General features: G+C 44.0%; 1 protein-coding gene across 2 annotated transcripts; it reads left to right on the top strand.

Moving 5' to 3' along the window:
• The first annotated feature begins 5,239 nt into the window (after positions 1-5,239).
• On the top strand, positions 5,240-13,510 carry LOC310800160 (eomesodermin-like). Of its 2 annotated transcripts, XM_083662747.1 has the most exons (8): positions 5,240-5,356; positions 6,868-7,513; positions 7,733-7,887; positions 8,473-8,600; positions 8,961-8,984; positions 9,281-9,439; positions 10,648-10,709; positions 12,229-13,510. In XM_083662747.1, the coding sequence occupies exons 2-8, from the start codon at positions 7,014-7,016 to the stop codon at positions 12,935-12,937; spliced, it is 1,737 nt and encodes a 578-aa protein (XP_083518873.1). In that variant the 5' UTR covers positions 5,240-5,356; positions 6,868-7,013; the 3' UTR covers positions 12,938-13,510. The 2 variants fall into 2 exon arrangements, with proteins under 2 accessions (XP_083518873.1, XP_083518874.1); XM_083662748.1 differs by lacking the exon at positions 8,961-8,984.
• Positions 13,511-18,457: the final 4,947 nt, after the last annotated feature.

Here is an 18,457-nt window from a genome sequence, read left to right as displayed (position 1 = left end):
AAGACGCCACTGTGTGTTTATGTTTTTGATATAGTCTGGTCTCTGGTTTATAATGCTGCCGCTACTCTTGGCAGTGCACGTATGTAGCCTACAGACAAAAAAAAAGAAAAGATAAAAGATTAATGAGAATTGATCAAGGGTTATATAAAAACAGTGTCAATGCCCATTTACTCATTCTAACACAAGAGTGACATGTATTTGAATTGAAATATTAATCAGAGCAACAATGTGATTAAATTCGGAATGACAAGAAAAAAATACACATCTGTGCAATAGGCTTTAAGTTTAGGCCTAAATAACTCAGATATAGGGTTTGCAATTGTAACGTTCCACATAATGAAGTATCTCATGCTTGTTGATTTAATGATTGTTTTGCAATATTCATTTTAATATCTATAGGAATCATGCTAGGAAGTAGCCTACTTTTCCCCCCCGCTGCATCGTGACATTGAATGAAACTATGTTTAGGCTCGTTTGAGATACTTCTGGCTCGCCTGGAAAGAAGGTGGGAGCGGCCGAGTACAGTCTGCCAATCAGAGGCAGAGAGGGGCGGGTCATGCCTTCGCCTCGCCTTCGCCATCATGGGAAAAAAAACATCGCTAACAGTACAGATTGGGTGATAACAAGGAAGTTCTCTGAGCGGGCCTCCATTGGCTGGAGACTTCTACAACTTGATTTTGGGAGTGATCCAGGGGTCTTGGCTGCAGAACATGTATGAGAAGATGAGCCTCCTGTGTGAAGTTGTGATCAGGGGGAAAACTAACGAGGGCAAAGGCAGAGACACTTGATCATCACTGGCATGGCACGGGAACTCTAACAGGGGGACAAAATGCATGTTAGCTTCTCTAAACCAGTGGTTCAAGGGCCCCTAAACTGACACACATTAGACCACAGACCCCCGTTTGATAAGATTTTGTCCCAGGGATCAGATCTTTGCTTTTCAAAGTTTTATTACAGAAAGTGTATGAAACCCATGATGACCAAAACAGTCATACATGCTGTCATTGTGTTACTTATGGATGGAATTATAGTGAAAATAAATTATTTCCCTTTTTGCTGGAGACCCCCTGGAACCGGCTCAAGGAACCCTGGGGTCCCCGTACCCCACTTTGAGAACCGTCCTTCAACTCGTTTTATTGATGGACATTCTGCTGTTTGCAACAGTTACGCTGCCAATCTGCCATCATGCTGCTTTCTTTGCCACCCAGCTGAGAATAGAGCCTTAATCTTAATTGGACTAATTGGTAAAGGTGAAATAGATAGGCCTTCATTAGCCTGCTGTATTTGTACAGTGAGATCCAGACAGATAGGGTCTTTCCATATAAAGTCATGCAAACAGGATCTCATTAGCCAATGCAAATGAGGAGGCACAGAGTCTTGGCGGAGAGGCAGAAGTGTATCTCTGTGGGATAGCTGGAACATGACAGCTCACCAACCGCCCCCACGCTGGGCACCAAATGTGATGGTCCGCTCCTGCTGCTCCTCTTAACAGGACATAGGACCCAACCATAAATGTGTGTGCAGGGGGGGCAGCAGGGGACGCGGGTCACCAGAGGCCTACACCTTCTGCCGTTTTCAGATCAAAACCGCCTCACCGGTGCCTTTGCCTGTCTGTGGAATCAGAATGCCTGCACTATTGCGGAATCAGTTTGAAAGCCTACAACTATTAATAAGAGGAACCGAAAAACAATGTTATTTTGCAGATGATCTCACACATCTGTCACTGTAAACAGTTTTGCAATGCAGACATTATTTTACTTTGGCAGTTATTTGAGCATTGATTTGGGTAAAGTTGATGCCAGTGGCAGTGATGTCATCGGGAGACTTGAACCCAATATTCAGTGCCTTCCAATGACATAACTGGCATCAACTTAACTCAAATCAACTCTCAATAACTAAATGAATGTCTGCAAAACTGTTTACAGTTTTCGGACATTTGTGAGATCATGTGCAAAATAAATCGGCATTGTTTTAGGGTGAAGTGTCCCTTTAAGGCACAGTAATTAAAGGATGTAAAAGTTGCATTGTGACAATTGTTCTTAACTACATTTAGCTGTGATTTTCCTCTCCTCGTTGCGTGTGATGACATCACATGTGTTTGGTGCAGACAACCTGAAAGGGCGTGGTGTTCCGGTGGGTGACATCACGAGCCGGGCAGAGTTTCCTGGCACGGGTCGGGAGCCAACAGACCTTCTGCTGCCGGCGGGGTGACAGTGGCCTAGGGCAGTGAGGCGAAGGCCAGGTCATCAGCCCTGGCTCTCCCCCTGCCCTGCCTGGCACGAGGCGATGGCCAGGTCACCAACCCGCTCTCCCCTGCCTGGCACCAGGCGCGGCAGGCAGGCAGGCTTTAGACGTGTCAAAAAGCAGCCACAGCCAGGGGAAGCTGCTCATTGAGTGTGACTAGAGAGGAGCGAGACTGGCTGTTCAGCAAACAGCACTGTGGGGCAGCATGGATGTGAAACATATATTGGTTATCTGGTGAGGGGATGAACTGACTCATTTGAGGCGGAAAGGAATGAATGTGGACCCCCCCATTTGAATTTTTTTTGTCCCAGGGTACCCCATCTGATTTTTCCTTTTGGGTGTTTTATTACAGAAAGTCTATGAAACCCATGACCAAAATACAGTAGTCATACATTCTGTCATTGTGTTACGGATTGAATTATAGTGAAAAATAAATGATTCCTCTTTTTGCTGGGGACCCCCTGGAACCCCCTCAATGACCCCTGGGGTCCCTGGACCCAACTTTGGGCTAGAACATCAGATGGATATCCAGCTTGTGAACGACCTCTTAAGGTCACATTTCACTCTGATCAAGTGTGTCCTCAAACATCAGTTTGAAATCATCCAAAGCTCTCTCTCTAGCTTTCTCTTTCTCTCAAACCACACACCCACACACACACACACTAGCACACACGCACACGTGCACACACACACCCACACACACACACACACGTCTCGTGATGTGACAGCAAAACCAGCGAGTCAGAAGTGAGAAAGTGGGGTTTTGACACTTTCAATTTTTTTTTCCATGGTGGGAGGAGCTTGCACAGCACAGCGCACTCAAAGAGGGGTCCGAGACCCCCCGGGGGTCTTTGAGGGCGTTCCAGGGGGTCCCCAGCAAAAAAAAGAGGAATCATTTATTCACACGAAAAATGACACCCATAAGTATAACACAATGGCAGAATGTGCCGGTAAGACACTTTCTGTAATAAAAACAACCAAAAATGATAAATCAGATGGGGGGACCGCGAGACCCTGGGGGTCTGTGGTCTGATGTGTGTCAGTTTCGGGGTCCTTGACGTGAAAAAGTGTGAGAACCACTGCTCTCCTCTAGCCCACCATCATTGATATTAAGAATAGCAGCAGAAGAAACCCATTTCATGTGGTTACCAAAAGGGAAACAGACGCACATCTAAGCTTGCACTTTTCAGCAGCAGGCTTTTAGTTTCAAGCCGAGTGAGAAGCACTGAGGTTTTATGGACACACCAGCAGCATCTATCAGGTCTATTGAGTGATCATCATGAATGCAATCAGCCGAAGCGTATTAGACTGTTTACTGCTGCAACCGTTTAGCCAAATAGTTGCTTTGCCTAACAGGGTCAATGATTTGATGTGCGCTGTGTTGATTTGAGAGGTGGTGACCCCCTCGACTAATCCCCTCACCGCTGCTAGTCTCTCTTTCTCATGCAAACGCTTCCCCCAATAAGCAGCGAGATCTCTGCATCGTCTGGCCTTCACACCAGAGAGGAGCAGGAGATAGGACGCCTTGAGTGGGTCTTTGCTGTTGAAACGGGTCTATTAGCACGCTAATGCAGGACAGTTCCAGGGTCTGGACCTGGTTTCCTTTGAACTGAATGATGACGAGAAGGTCAAGACGGGAAGCAGTCGAAAGGTTTGAGGGATTTCTGTGCGAGTCCACGGCCGTGAAATAGACACCATGGACATGGTGTTCTCAAAATGATCTGTGAGCTCTTATACTCTGCTAGCTAGCCTTATATCATTTATATACTAATAGTACTGGAATTATTTATACAAATTTATATATATATATATATATATATATATATATATATATATATATATATATATATAATTAACCTTAGTGTGGATTGAGGAAATGGGGCACTCATCATACAATATTGTGCCTTTTACTGTGTGTGTGTGTGTGTGTGTGTGTGTGTGTGTGTGTGTGTGTGTGTGTGTGTGTGTGTGAGAGAAAGAGTGTGAGTTCCAGGATTATTTCAAAGCTTCTCATACTACATATGATGCAAAATGACATTTCTGAGTGTTTATCTCCACTCTTGTTCCTCCCATCCAGGCTGTGTAGAGGCTGCACAGACATGTATAATGGAATACATTTTTGTGTGTGATTTGGCTGCTACCCCCATAGGCAAGGTGTCCCACCCCTGCCACCCTCACTATTCATTGGTGTATACCTATACTCGCCTTTTCTGTAGGCTACATTATGCTAACTTATAAGGCTAATTATAGCCTATATGATTTGGGAAATGATACTGATCCCTCTAACCACCATCTTAGACATCACGACATGCCAGCCCTGAAACCCACCACAGACCAGGATCTAATTTAGATATTTTCTATTTTTGGCCATTGTGTGTGTTGTCTATATTGTTTGTGTTTCTGTTTAAAATCATAATAAATATATATAAAAAACAACAACAACATCAACAACATGGCAAATTGTGTAAAACAGGCTAGTTCCATTGTAATGTCCATTAGGCTACATAACACATTCATAACATCTTAAGCAGTAAGGCCTACTTCAAATCAATAGGCCACCTCAGAGATCCATACTCATTCATTACACTTCTTTTTTATACTCGTGTTGTAAAGGAATAGTTGTTATATTTCGTACAAATGCCACAGCAAAATATAGGATACATCCCATATAGGCCCCCATAGGAATCTAATATGTAATTTTAGTGGATGGAATCATGTGTGTCAAGATGAGCTGAGCTGGGAGGTATACAGACATACACCTTGGTGGCTGCGAGATCTCCCACCACTCCATCCCCTCCCCTCCCCTCCCCATGGAGAGCAGAGGAGAATCTGATAATAGGCTGCTATCTGCGCGTCGTGGCATCATGGCCCCACAAGAAGAGATCGAGGCGCTGCATGGGTGAAACCGGGACTCTCACTCACTCCACCTCCACATGCGCTCAGGCGAGTTATTCTAGTCTCTCCTCCTCACACTCAGCCGCTACAAGACAACATGATGCCAATGACTTATACTGGCTCTGGCTCGTAGCTTCTGTCGTTTTCTGCGTTGACGCGGTTTTAAATCGGGTTTCGTTCATTTTAAAGAAGTATTTGCAAACGGGCGCATCGCTTGGTAAGTTTATTTTACTAATATTGCAGAAAATGATGTTTCATTTAACAGTAACCCTGAGAGTCTGGCAAGCGAGACTACAGTAACCCTATGTAATGTGAAAAAATTACTATTTACAAAAAAAAGGAGGGGGGGGTTATTATGTTATTATTAAAATAAATAAATAGCCTACGATAAATAGCCTAATAAATCATACTGAATTTAGCATAGGGATTATTTAAGAGATAAAGCCATAGACAAACGTTAGTCTAGGTTAATAGCCTGACTTTTGTTCTGCGACAGGCGTTTGTTCGTTTCTCGCACCGGCCTGTCCGATCTGACAAACATCACAGGTTTCTTCAAACGGAAAAATAATTTACCGTTTTCCTTTTTCAAATGAGGCATCTCCGGTGGGATGCAAAAGCGCATCAGAATTTAAATGAATGCAAATCCATTAACTCTGAATAATATAGGATTAATAGCAAGTTCGGGTATAGGCTATAGGACACTTGCAGTAGGCTGATTATATAATAATAATAAGGGCACAATAGGCTAAATGGGCTGTTAAATTAGTAACGTTCTGCTGTTTTATTTATTTTATTTTTATTTTGCCTTTAACCAGGTTTGTCCCATTAAGATCAAATATTTATTTTACAAGGGAGACATGCCAAGAACAGCAGCAACACAAAGGTTGAATATAAAACACAAACACATAGGCTAAATGCACATACACACATGCTGTGTGTTTGAAAACAGCCACCCAGGTCAGCCCATTTTCAAACATATTTTTTAAGCACAACAAAAATAATACTTTAACAGTCTCCGTCGAAATTCGATATTGTTTCGAAATTTGTCACCATGCAAGGGCCTCTTTCACTTTAGTTTAATTTAACAGTGCTTAGGTGCTTTTGTCATATGATTTACAAGAAATGGGCACTGTGTTACTGAGGCTTTTTCCCATTCAATAACAGCCTAAAAATCACCAATTGTACAAATAAGTAGGGATATATTTTTGTTGAGCAAATCAATGACTATCCACAACTTGCCACAAGTTAGTTCTCTTAAAATTACTTTCTTGTTAACTTACAAAACTATAATGTATTTTCCATGTCTATCAAAGCAATTGGATTAAACATAAACACCAAAGTAAAATCTACTGCCAGTGAATTTGAATTAAAAAATATATAGGCTATGACGATGCATTATAGTTTTGTGGAAATAGCCTACAGGAATTGGGCTAGTTCTTCTAGATATAACTTTACATAAAGATTAAACATAAATACCCCAATTGGGGGGGGGGGGGTGTAGAAGAACATTTATGACTGAAAAGCTCAATAAAGTGATGAAAAGAAAAGTATGACTCAAATTAAATGTAGCCTGGCTAGCCTATATTTTCAGAGTCATCTATAAATGAAGAAACTTGTTCAGACTAACAATTTGGTCATTTACGCACAAGTGCCACGCAAGGCCTTTATAACGTTGAAAAATGACTGCAGGCTTAATAATAAGGACCTGTTTCTGTCTGGCCTATATAGATTGATATGATGCAAGCAGAAGACATCTCAATCAGAAGAACCCTGGCCTAAAAAAGACTTTCCATCGAGTCCTGAGGTGGATCGTGGCGGTCAAATAGTTACGACTGGGATCAAAGAAAGCGACCACCGCTTGTTGTCATAGCGCCATGCTGGGCGGCGAGGGAGAGAGCAGCTTCCCTTCACCGAAAGGCGCTGCGGAGGAGAGGCGCGACAAGTCTCCGGCTGCGGAGGCTGACGACGACCCGAGCGCGGCTGAGCATACCCGGTACGCAGAGCAGCACGGGATGGGCACGGAGCGCTACTACATCCACAAACACAGCCCAGAGGCTGCTTTTCTCCCCTACAGCCCCACCCACCACGGCCGGTACCACCCTCTGCACCTGGGCTCCGTGCTGCCCCCAGCGGGCTTCTCCTCCCCCGCCGCCGCGGGCCGCAATCACTTCGGCCCGGCCTACCACCAGAGCCCCGCCCCTACCGGCTGCATCTATCCGTCCTACGCCGGCTCGGCCTCCGCTCTCGGCGCCGTGCCTCTGCTCGCTGGCGCCGGCGACCTGGGGCCCAGGGCCCAGGTGTACCTGTGCAACCGGCCACTGTGGCTCAAGTTCCACCGGCATGAGACCGAGATGATCATCACCAAGCAGGGCAGGTGAGGCCACATGGGAACAAGGGGCTCCGCTGTTGACGCGCCCCCCCCCCAGCACACACACACACACACACACACACACACACACACACACACACACACACACACACACACACACACACACACACACACACACACACACACACACACACACACACACACACACACATTGATTTACCCATACTTAGCTAGCTAGGTTATTGTGTTATTGTTTGTGTGCAGGCGGATGTTTCCGTTCCTCAGCTTTAACATGGCGGGTCTCAGTCTGACGGCGCATTACAACGTGTTTGTGGAGGTGGTGCTGGCGGATCCGAACCACTGGAGGTTTCAAGGCGGCAAGTGGGTCACCTGCGGGAAAGCGGACAACAACATGCAAGGTATTCCTCATGCCCACAGCACCACCACCACCAAGGCATTCGATTGGCACAACTCCGGCGCATCCTTATTCTTTCTAATGAAGAATCATAGCCTAGTTTCCTGCCTTCCAAGAGTATTTTGTTTTTGTGTAGCCTATTCATTTGTCCACTTCACATCCCTAATCAGCTCATGATTCTTGTCGAATTACAGCAGGCATCCATCTTAATAAGGCATTTTGAGATTTAAAAAAATCTAATGTTATTTGAATGCAATACCGGTATGCCATATAAATTAAACATGAAACGGGGGGGAAAGCAAAATTAGGGCTATTTCACCTAGCCTACTATGCAGGGTTTCAAAATTGTTTAAGGTCAATACAACTTGTATTGACCTTAAACAATTTTGAAAACCTGCATAGTAGGCTAGGTGAAATAGCCCTACAGGAAGCTTGTATTATACAAGCTTCAATCAATTACCTAATTAATTAAGATGGATATTCTATTGTGCATTGCATTCCCTTTTGACTAAAGCCAAAAGCAGAAAGATCAGTGTTTGAATGTAGGCTAATGGCTGCATTTGATTTGGGTGAAACGTTTATTTTGTAGGGAACAAAGTGTACATCCATCCAGAGTCTCCAAACACCGGGGCCCACTGGATGAGACAGGAAATCTCCTTTGGCAAACTGAAACTCACCAACAACAAAGGGTCCAACACCACTAACAGCACTTCACAGGTAAAACCAAACGCATTTATTCATTATTATATTATGATTATTATTATTATTAATAATAATAATAATAATAATAATAATAAAGTACATGTCAGATATGTTAAAATGCTCTAAATAATTTAGATCTCAATTGGACTGTTTTCCAAACTAATTATTTCACATTAATACATTTTCAGATTTTTACATTGGCCTGTGTTTATCATATATATATATATATATATATATATATATATATATATATATATATATATATATATATATATATATATATATATATATTAACCAATATTTAAGATTCAATCACTCCCTCAATTCTTTGGTCAAATACACAGTTGAGTATAATTCTATTCTTTTGGCATTCAGGTTGTGAAGAAAATGCATTTTCAGGCAAGTTGACATTTTTGAACTGTCAAACTCTCAACAAATCTTATTCAACATAATGCCTTAAATAATTTGGTAATTAGCCCATATTTCAATCATCGCTAACTGCAAGGTCGCTACAGCAGAGCCATCGTTTTTCCGCTTGCAAAACAGCTTTTCCGCTTTGCTTTGCTGAGCACATTGCTTTACGCACAAATTACGCATGGAAATTGAGAAAATCAATCAGTGCTTCATTTTCGTTCAAATGAATGAATGATGTTATTTAGCCTATAATAGGTCAATATATTTGTGTATATGTGTAGATGGTTGTCCTACAGTCCCTGCATAAGTACCAGCCCAGGCTGCACATCGTGGAGGTGGCTGAGGACGGGGTGGAGGACATGAGCACTGATGCCAAGACTCAGACCTTCACCTTTCCAGAGACTCAGTTTATCGCTGTCACTGCCTACCAGAATACTGATGTAAGCATGCCTTCCACTGCACTCCTTATATGCCTTATAGCTCTGTATATCATATTTTCCACAAGTGTGTATTCTGTAGGGCTGACCCGAATGATTCAAGGCCTCGAAGCTTTAATCGATGCAATCGATTTCCAAATCAGTATTCGAATGCTTCGTTTTTCTTCTTAAATGTATTTTTAAATACTAATCCAACATTATTCGTTATGCATCAACATGAATTATTATTACTGTAGAAGGAATCTCCTGCGCTTCAACCCCTCCACAGAGGGAGGTCGGTGCTCTCAGAACAGGACAAAACAATGCAAACAGGTCAATGAGCCACTTCCAAAAAGACTAACCCAATGAGTGAGCTGGAGCACACGAAGTCACTTCAATACACTTAATAAAAGGTACAAAGAGCTGAACTGACGTTTCGACGTCTTCTTCAGAGTCAAACAGTACAGGCAGAAATCCCAACACTTAAGAGAGCCTCCATTCTAGGTGGTAGTGAAGTGACTTCGTGTGCTCCAGCTCACTCATTGGGTTAGTCTTTTTGGAAGTGGCCCATTGAACTTTTTGAATGAATTATTATTACTTATTCTCTCAGACAAGGACATTGTGCCTCACAGCTCTTAACTGTAATTTATTTGATGTGCTTATTGCACTTTATTTTATCAATTTTTGTTTAAATGAAAAGGAAAATCCTTGAAGTCAGATTTTTCTCCTTGCCTCTCAATGAGTGCATTTACATGCAAACAATAAACGGATAACAGAACAATCAGGTAACTCTAGAAATCCGTTCATAAACAGTTTATTAGTGTGCATGTAAACGCACTCATTGTTACTACGTGCCCCACACGCCCGTCGAAACTTCAAATCTATTTGAATAGTTGTCACTGAAGCTTTGAAGCAAAACAAATGTATTCGGGGACAGCCCTATAGTATACTGACTGCAACAATGATAGGGGTTAAATGCTATTTTCCTAATACATTAAGAAACTTACTCGTTCATTTAAATTTCATAGAAACTCTATTAAATGGATGAACAACTTCACTTTTTGGAATGTTTATCAGCTATAATTGGCTGATCAACTCCTTATGTAGCCTAGTGATGTTTCAATAGGCTTTGCTCCTCTTTTGCTCTTGTTCTCTCTAACCCTGTGGTCAATCTCTACATATTATTATTATTTATTGATGTATTTATTTATTTCATTTTGTTTTTTTTCAAGATTACACAGCTGAAGATCGATCATAACCCCTTTGCCAAAGGTTTCAGGGACAACTATGATTCGTGAGTATACCTTCCTTCTTCATGCTTTGTCATGCATTGCTCACCACTAAAACAGAACATATCAAATTTTTCAAAATGCATATTTACATCAAATCCCCGGCCGTGTTTCAGCTGCTTTTTATTCTAGTATCTACTGACTCAACTTCTTTTATTTCATTATTTCATGTGTGTAGCCTACTAACTTTTTGTAGAGACTTTCTGTCTATGGCACGTGTTTTCAAATATACGCATTGCATATTTAATATACAATGCCTTTGCTCTATGCTCCCTATTGTTATTCCCCTCGGCAGCAGGTAGGCTACAGCTGTTAACATCTCCATGGCAACGATAGAATGTCACACCTCTTTTCCTTGCGGAAAACCAGCTTGCTGTTTAAAAGCATTTAGAACGTACTGTTTGTGTAAAAAAGCAACGCTGGCTTATTTGCGGGTCTCTGTGTAAAAATGTGTTTTGGAGCCAGTCACTTTCTCAACATGGCTGAGATGAAAATATACAGTTGAATTCCCGCTCACATGCAAGTGAGCAACCACAGTGAATGAAGTGGGTGGGCACTGCCCCCTGGTGCCCGCTTGTGGCACAGACACTGGCAAAGGATGCATGCAAGGGCACTTTGGGCCCTATCTTCGCAAAAGCGGTAATTTAGGCGGCGGGCACAAGCGCATGCCTGTTATAATTGTACATTGTGACATATACTTGTCATTATGCACAACCTTGCCACACCAGGACATCAAATTATGCTGCTAAAATTGGGTATTAGCAGATTATTCAGTGAGGCAATCAACTATAACTCACTGAGAAACTTTTATCACATCGCAAAGAGGGAAATTAATTGAGAAAACCTGTTGGACAATGGACATAGGCTATTCACCTTAACCTATCCCATAACCCGGAGGGTCGTTGGCACCACAGACAATCTGTCAATAAGCTCCCTCTGTCCTCACACGAGTGAGTCCACTCTATTACGCATGGAGAGAATTACAGCATATTGCATGCCTCACGCAAACAGCCATTGTGAGATGGGAATCTGATTGGTGTTGATTGACGTAATGCCCAGCCTTGCCTGGCCACACCTGTGAATAATTCTGGTAGTTAAGACCGCCCAAATCCCGTTTGCGCAGGCATTTTGGGGGCGCAGATGATTTTGGCACGGCTCTAATTGGCGCCTGCGACACGTGCTGTGAATGTTTCAAATTGCATCCCCAATTTTGGGGCTGTCTTAACTTAGAAATCAGGGAGGTCACGTCTACCCAGACAATTATATCACTTTTAAACAGTTACATGTCTGTATAAATCATTACAATATGCTCCCGTGAGGTGGGGATGCTGCTGGGCGGGGGTGCAAAACTCGGCATAACACCTGGACAAATGCGCAAGGCAGACCGGGTATCTTCCCTGCCTTAAGGCACGCGCAAACAGGTGCACAAGCGCTAATAGGGGACTTTTTTGTTTGTCTTTCCTCCCTAGATGGGTAACTTTGCCTAATGTTAATAGGACATTCCTCTCTGCTTGTGTTTTCCAGAATGTACACCGCCCCGGAGAACGACCGCTTCACCCCGTCCCCGACCGACTCTCCCCGCTCCCACCAGATCGTCCCGGGCGCACGCTACGCCATGCAGCCCCTCTTCCAGGACCAGTTCATCAACAACCACCTCCCGCAGAGCCGCTTCTACAACGGCGAGCGGGCCGTGCCGCAGACGGAGGAAGCTGCCGCCTCGCAGAGGTGGTTCCACGTCGCCTCCATGCAGCAGCAAGGCGGAAGCGCCGGAGCCGAGGGGGAGTACCCCAGCACCCTTCTCCCTTACGGCATCAAATCCTTGTCCATGCAGACGTCCCACGCTCTCAGCTACTACCCGGACTCTCCTTTCGGCACCATGTCGGCGGGGTGGGGGTCGAGGGCGGCGTACCAGAGGAAGGTCACTCCCGGCCTGCCTTGGTCGCCCAGGCCCAGCCCGCCCGCTGGGTTCCCGCTGGAGGACTCGGACAAGGACAAGCCCCAGCTGGAGGAGGAGGAGGAGGCAGGCGTGGCGGGCTGGACGGAGGCGCAGCCGCACGGCCTCGACAAGGCGGAGTCGTATTCGGCGGCCTGCAAGCGGAAGCGTTTGTCTCTGAACGGGATCTCGCCTGTTGACATCAAGTGCGAGGACCTGTCCTCCGCCAGCGCCTATGGCAAGGACAGCTCCTCGTCCAAAGGCATGGCGGGATACTATTCCTTCTACACAAACCCTTGACTCTGCTGTCTCTTGAAAGATGTGGCCTCCGTTTGTCTTTGTTAGAGTTTGGGAGAGTTTTCTCCCCCCCGTATCCCCAAACCACCACCAACAAGAAATCGATTGATGTCGTCATTTTGTTTACCATAAAGAGCTGTGCTCGCCCAGAATTTGCATTGGTTGTGGTCAGTGTTCTTTTTGCTTCGGAGTGGACTGGAAACAAGAAATAATTCAATGAAAATTCATGTGAGTGGGATACAATATGTAGGCATCACCCTGCTGTCATGTATCCTTACTCCATCTCTGTCAAGTCTCCAGGACATTCCGTTTCTGAGAAACAGCCCATCAATGTAACTATATTTAAAATGACGGAAAGTGCCAAAGCATTAATCATTTGTTTGAGTTGCTCAATTTATTTAACAGTATTTAACTGTATGTTTCATCGTTACTGTATCTGCCTTTACACTGAAGTATTACGTTTACAGATGAACTTGTAATTGAGTGAAGGCTTGTTAATATGACATTTGCGCACTCTTTAATGTCGGTTTAATATGCTGTATATAGCTGCGTTGCAATGTTGAGAAATTTCATAATAAAAAGCCTATGTGTTCTACAGGGTGTCCGAGTGGTTGTTTTACTAGATATGGCTTCATACTGTATATATGATGAGCTTATGGTTAGTGTGTAGCCTATATTTAACATGGACATTTGTTTGGAATATAATGGTGTATGCATTGATTATGCCTATACGAGGGATCAGCCGAGCAGCATTTTGGTAAACAAACCACGTCACTGGGTGAAAAAGGCAATGGAACCCTATGGAGCCCAAGTGGTACGAGGCTTGAATGTCTGACTCTAGCCGGCTAACTCTGTTTACATTTTAAAAACTGCAAAGGTTCACACAACTTTAACACGACATGTATATATATTATACATCAAAATCTTGAGCTACTTCTGCTCTCACTCAGAATGTCAAAATATAAGCGATGTGATGTATAGTTTTTGAGATGTTAACGTTTGTTTGGCACAACTCATACTATTAACTGCTGCAGGGTTGCACATTTCTGGGTGGCAAGTGACATCATCACGCTGATTCAGCCTATAATTACTCACAATTAGGCTAACACTGCTCACTCCACTTACTCCACTTTTTTTCCACAATAGAATATATTCCTCTTTTAGGCTGACTTAAATGTTGATGTAGCCTACAGTAAATATGCCTACATAACCAGAGACATTTGTATCAAATTGATGAAGGTACCTATATAACGATATTGGGAGGGATGAATCCTAAATGCATTCTCTTGTGAAAACATGATTTATTATTTATATTCGTGGTCGTTTGCTTCTTGATGATCACTGTCTGTCTGTCTGCCTGAATGTTATGGTTATCAACTCATAAAGGCTGCACTGTTAGCAAAGCGGGTTGTTTTTGTGGACTCTGTCTCACTCTAGTGGTCAGCTCTTGTATCTACATCTATTACAAACCACCGTGTGCAGTTTGTCATGCGCTTCTTGGAGGACTTTACCCCTTTTCAACTAGTCTCGCTGACGTAAGACGTTGATCTGACCACGTGAGACTACTTTTCAACAACAAAAAAAAAAACTTTCAACCAACTTTGTATCAATAGACCCTGCTAACGGGGGCCATTTTGTGTCAAAAAGGCAGGGTAAAGGTGCAAGCAAAACACTAATGAGGGTTTCAAACTTCCATGATTGGAATTTGGAAACCGGGTCTATTAATGGCGGTAAATCCAGATGAACAACCTTTTGAGGTGGTAAAGCAGGAAATAACGCGGGTGTAATCATTAGCATTAATTAGGGCACCTGGCAGGAACACCCAAACAGAATGGATGCATAATTAATGGAATTAGCGTACGCGCTGCATTACTTCCTGCTTTTACCACCTCACAAGGGTTGCTGTGAAATGGGTCCATTGGTGTGCTATATATATATATATATATATATATATATATATATATATATATATATATATATAAGCAATATCACATGAGAGGGAATGCGGTTGTTGGCTAATATTGGCACTGCTGTGATTCGGTCGCAGGCACGAGGCCGCAGGCCGAGTGCCGAAGATATATATATATATATATATATATATATATATATATATATATATATATATATATATATATATATATACACATATATCCATCAGTCCATCAGTGGGTGGAACAGGTGAGATGGGGTGATGGGGGGACAGTCCACCAGGGGAAGCAGGGGGGGGGCTCAGGTCAGTGTCCGGGTTCCCACGCCCCCCACCCCCATGTCCCTGGGGGGTGCCCGTGCCCCGATAGGGGGTCAGTCTGTCCCGTTGCAGGGCGACTCTCCTCCCCTTTGGCAGCAGCTGGACCCTGTACACGACCTCGCTCAGCCTCTCCAGGACCCTGCAGGGTCCCATCCATTTGCTGTCCAGTTTTGGGCACCTGCCTTTCTTCCTCTGGGGGTGAAACACCCAGACTAGCTCACCAGCAGCGAAATGTCGCCCCCTGGTGTATACGTCGTAGTTCCTCTTCTGTCTGGCCCCCACGCTCTGTAGCTGCTCTCTGGCAAACTCGTGCGCCGACTCCAAACGATCCTGTAGCTTCCTTGCGTATTCGGGTCCCGGGGAGTCCCCCGGGGCGTCAGGCGGCCTGCCCAGCATCATCTCCACTGGTGTCCTGATCTCTCTGCCGAGCATGAGGAGGGCCGGGGAGCAGGAGGTGGAGTCTTGTACGGTCGACCGGTATGCCATCAGCACCAGGGGGGACATGCGTGTCCCAGTCTCGCTGATGTTCTGCCGTCACTATGGCCAGTTGTTGAGCCAGCGTGCGATTAAATCTTTCGACAAGACCATCGCTCTACGGGTGGAGGGGTGTAGTCAGTGCGGGTCTTGTGGGAGCCCAGTTTCTCGCACATGGCAGCGAACACGTGGGACTCGAAGTTCCTACCCTGGTCCGTGTGTATCACCTCCGGGACCCCGAATCTGCTAAACATCCCCTCCACCAGTGCGTCGACTATGGTCTCCGCTTCCTGGTCCGGTAGGCAATATGCCTCCGGCCACTTGGTGAAATAGTCCATTTGCGACGAGCACGAAGCGGTTGTTCCTCTCTGAGCGAGGAAACGGCCCGAGAACATCGATCCCCACTCTCTTTCACAAAATAGATACACTGAGATTTTTATAAATAATAATCATCAGTAATGTGGAAATAATAACTAAGTGGGTAAAGGCAAATAATAGAACAGCTAGAACAGTCTGATAAAAATGACATCACTTTACTGTAATGCAGCCTTTAAAACCAGGAATACTACACACTTATCATCATATCCAACATCTAAGACCATTTCTAGTCTCATATCACCATTATGCATCCAGTCCTACTTCAGCATTCAGTATGCCAGGGGTCCGGGCCACATTTTGCCGAGGGCCGAGGGCTGGCGCCGGTGCAAAACATTTTTGGGCATTTGAAACCAGATTTAGAGGAATAACTCATTTTAAATGAACAGTTGTGATGTCATTATTCAGTCTTAACCACCAATATTTGATCCTTTTCTCACTGGGTGGGTTAATTTAAGCACAAGTATTTAAGCATATATCAGTAAGTGGCCCAGGATTCTCAAAGCCTGTGTTGAGGGTCACACGAGAATAAAAATGAACTCTTGAAGCTAAATAAATCCAAAACCAAACAAGTTAATTATTTACATTTTTACTTCAAACGTCCTCAATGTAGAACAGTCATTTCTTACACATGAGATTATTTTTTAGCCTTTTAGTCATAAAGATTATTGAAAGATATTCCATATTCCAGACTGAAATGTTATAACAGAAGTGGAGTATTGGCCAGAATGACATGAACATCTGCAGCCTGTTGCACCAGCTGAACGTAAGTTCTGTCTTAAGTTAGGGTGTAAAGTCCACACCAACTGCTACGTTCAAACTAGTTAGTTTGACACTAAAGTTGTGTCTTTGTTGAGTTGCACCACGGAGACGTAAGATACATCTTAACTAGTAGTCCTTAAACCTCACACTAGCCAAAATAGTGTCGCAGAAAATGACGTGTACAGTATCTGTGACCAATCAGTGAAAAGCACGGTGGAAACGGTGTTTATTTACCGTTGTTTAAGTAAGTGGAGTGAAAACAGGACATGTTGCCCACCGCAAATTAGTGCTTTTATATTTCATCAACACTAACCAAATGAGAACGTTATTGAGTAACGTTCGTTTAGGTTCATATTACTGTTAACGTTTATCTGTGAGCTCTATCAGTATTGTAGGCTAATTTAGCACCATCCTGCCTGCTAAATTGTTGCGGTTATTTTAATTTGTATGCAGTGCTGCAGCTTGTGGGAAACAAAAGCGTGAGTCATCAATATCAAAGGGTGTAATATTGATCACGGAGAGCGCGTTACCGACGCAAAACAACGATGCGCCACGGTGCCAAGTTGCAATCCGTGCCAATGCTTATTTTACGGAGGACTTTACACCTAGTAAGACGTAGGTGTAAAATTTAAGTTCTAACTTATGCCTACGTTGTAACTATTTCACTTGGTGCAACCCAAATATTTTTAGTAGTGCGTAAACTCGGACTTAGTGAGACTTTACGTTCAAACTAGCTTACGTTTCAACTTACGCACAGCTGGTGCAACCCACTGCAGGACACTTATTCAGCGGGTATTTTGCATGTTGCGTTCAGGTGCACTGTAAAAAAAAAAAAAAATAGGGCCCCCCGGGGCCCCTAGACGGCGAGCCCCGGGGCTTGGCCCCGGTAAGCCCGTGCTTTAAACCGGGCCTGGCCAGGACAGACCCCCTGGCTTGGAGATTACGTCTACCGACAATTATATCATTTTTGAACAGTTAAGTTTCCGTATAAATCATTACAATATGCTCCCGGAAGGTGGGGATGCAATTCTCGGCGGGGGTGCAAAACTCGTCATGACACCGGCATGGGGGATTTAGCAGCAGCCAGTAGCGAGAGAGAGTTGACAGGAACAGAACAGCACCACAGCTCTGAACTCATTCTTTATGGAGAAGCATTACCTCACTTAACGAGAGAAACCCTTACATGCTGTCCGCGACAGGCAGCTTGTTTACAAGAGCAGGTCCGCAACAGCGACATGTTCGATCTGTGTGAGTTCAAACCATTTGTTATTCATGTTTTTTTTGTTAGTTCAACTGTGCTGCTAGCTAAGTTGGCTAGCGCCGTTAGCTTGCTGCTAGCTCTCGCTAGCGTACACGTTGACGTTATTAGCCAACGCAGATGTTAGCGTCGTGATGTTTATGATGGCTTTTGATGAACATTTAAGTTAGCTAACGTTAGCCGCATTGCCTATTGTGGTTGCCACCACTTTCTGCTAACAAACATGTCTAGAATGTCTAGTTGGCTAGCGGTGTCATTAGCCAGAACTGCAACAACAATGCGTTAGCACGGATTGTTTTCCTCATCAACCAGAGTAGCGTCGGTTTATGCTAGCGAGAATGGTAAACATCACAACATGGGGAAAGGCCTAGACATGACACACTCATATCCTAACTACTAGCTAGCT

Source organism: Poromitra crassiceps, assembly GCF_964638095.1.
Source record: "Poromitra crassiceps genome assembly, chromosome: 29".
Taxonomy (NCBI): domain Eukaryota; kingdom Metazoa; phylum Chordata; class Actinopteri; order Beryciformes; family Melamphaidae; genus Poromitra; species Poromitra crassiceps.
Note: the sequence above shows the minus strand (reverse complement) of the source record. Positions and strands in the feature narration are given on the sequence as shown.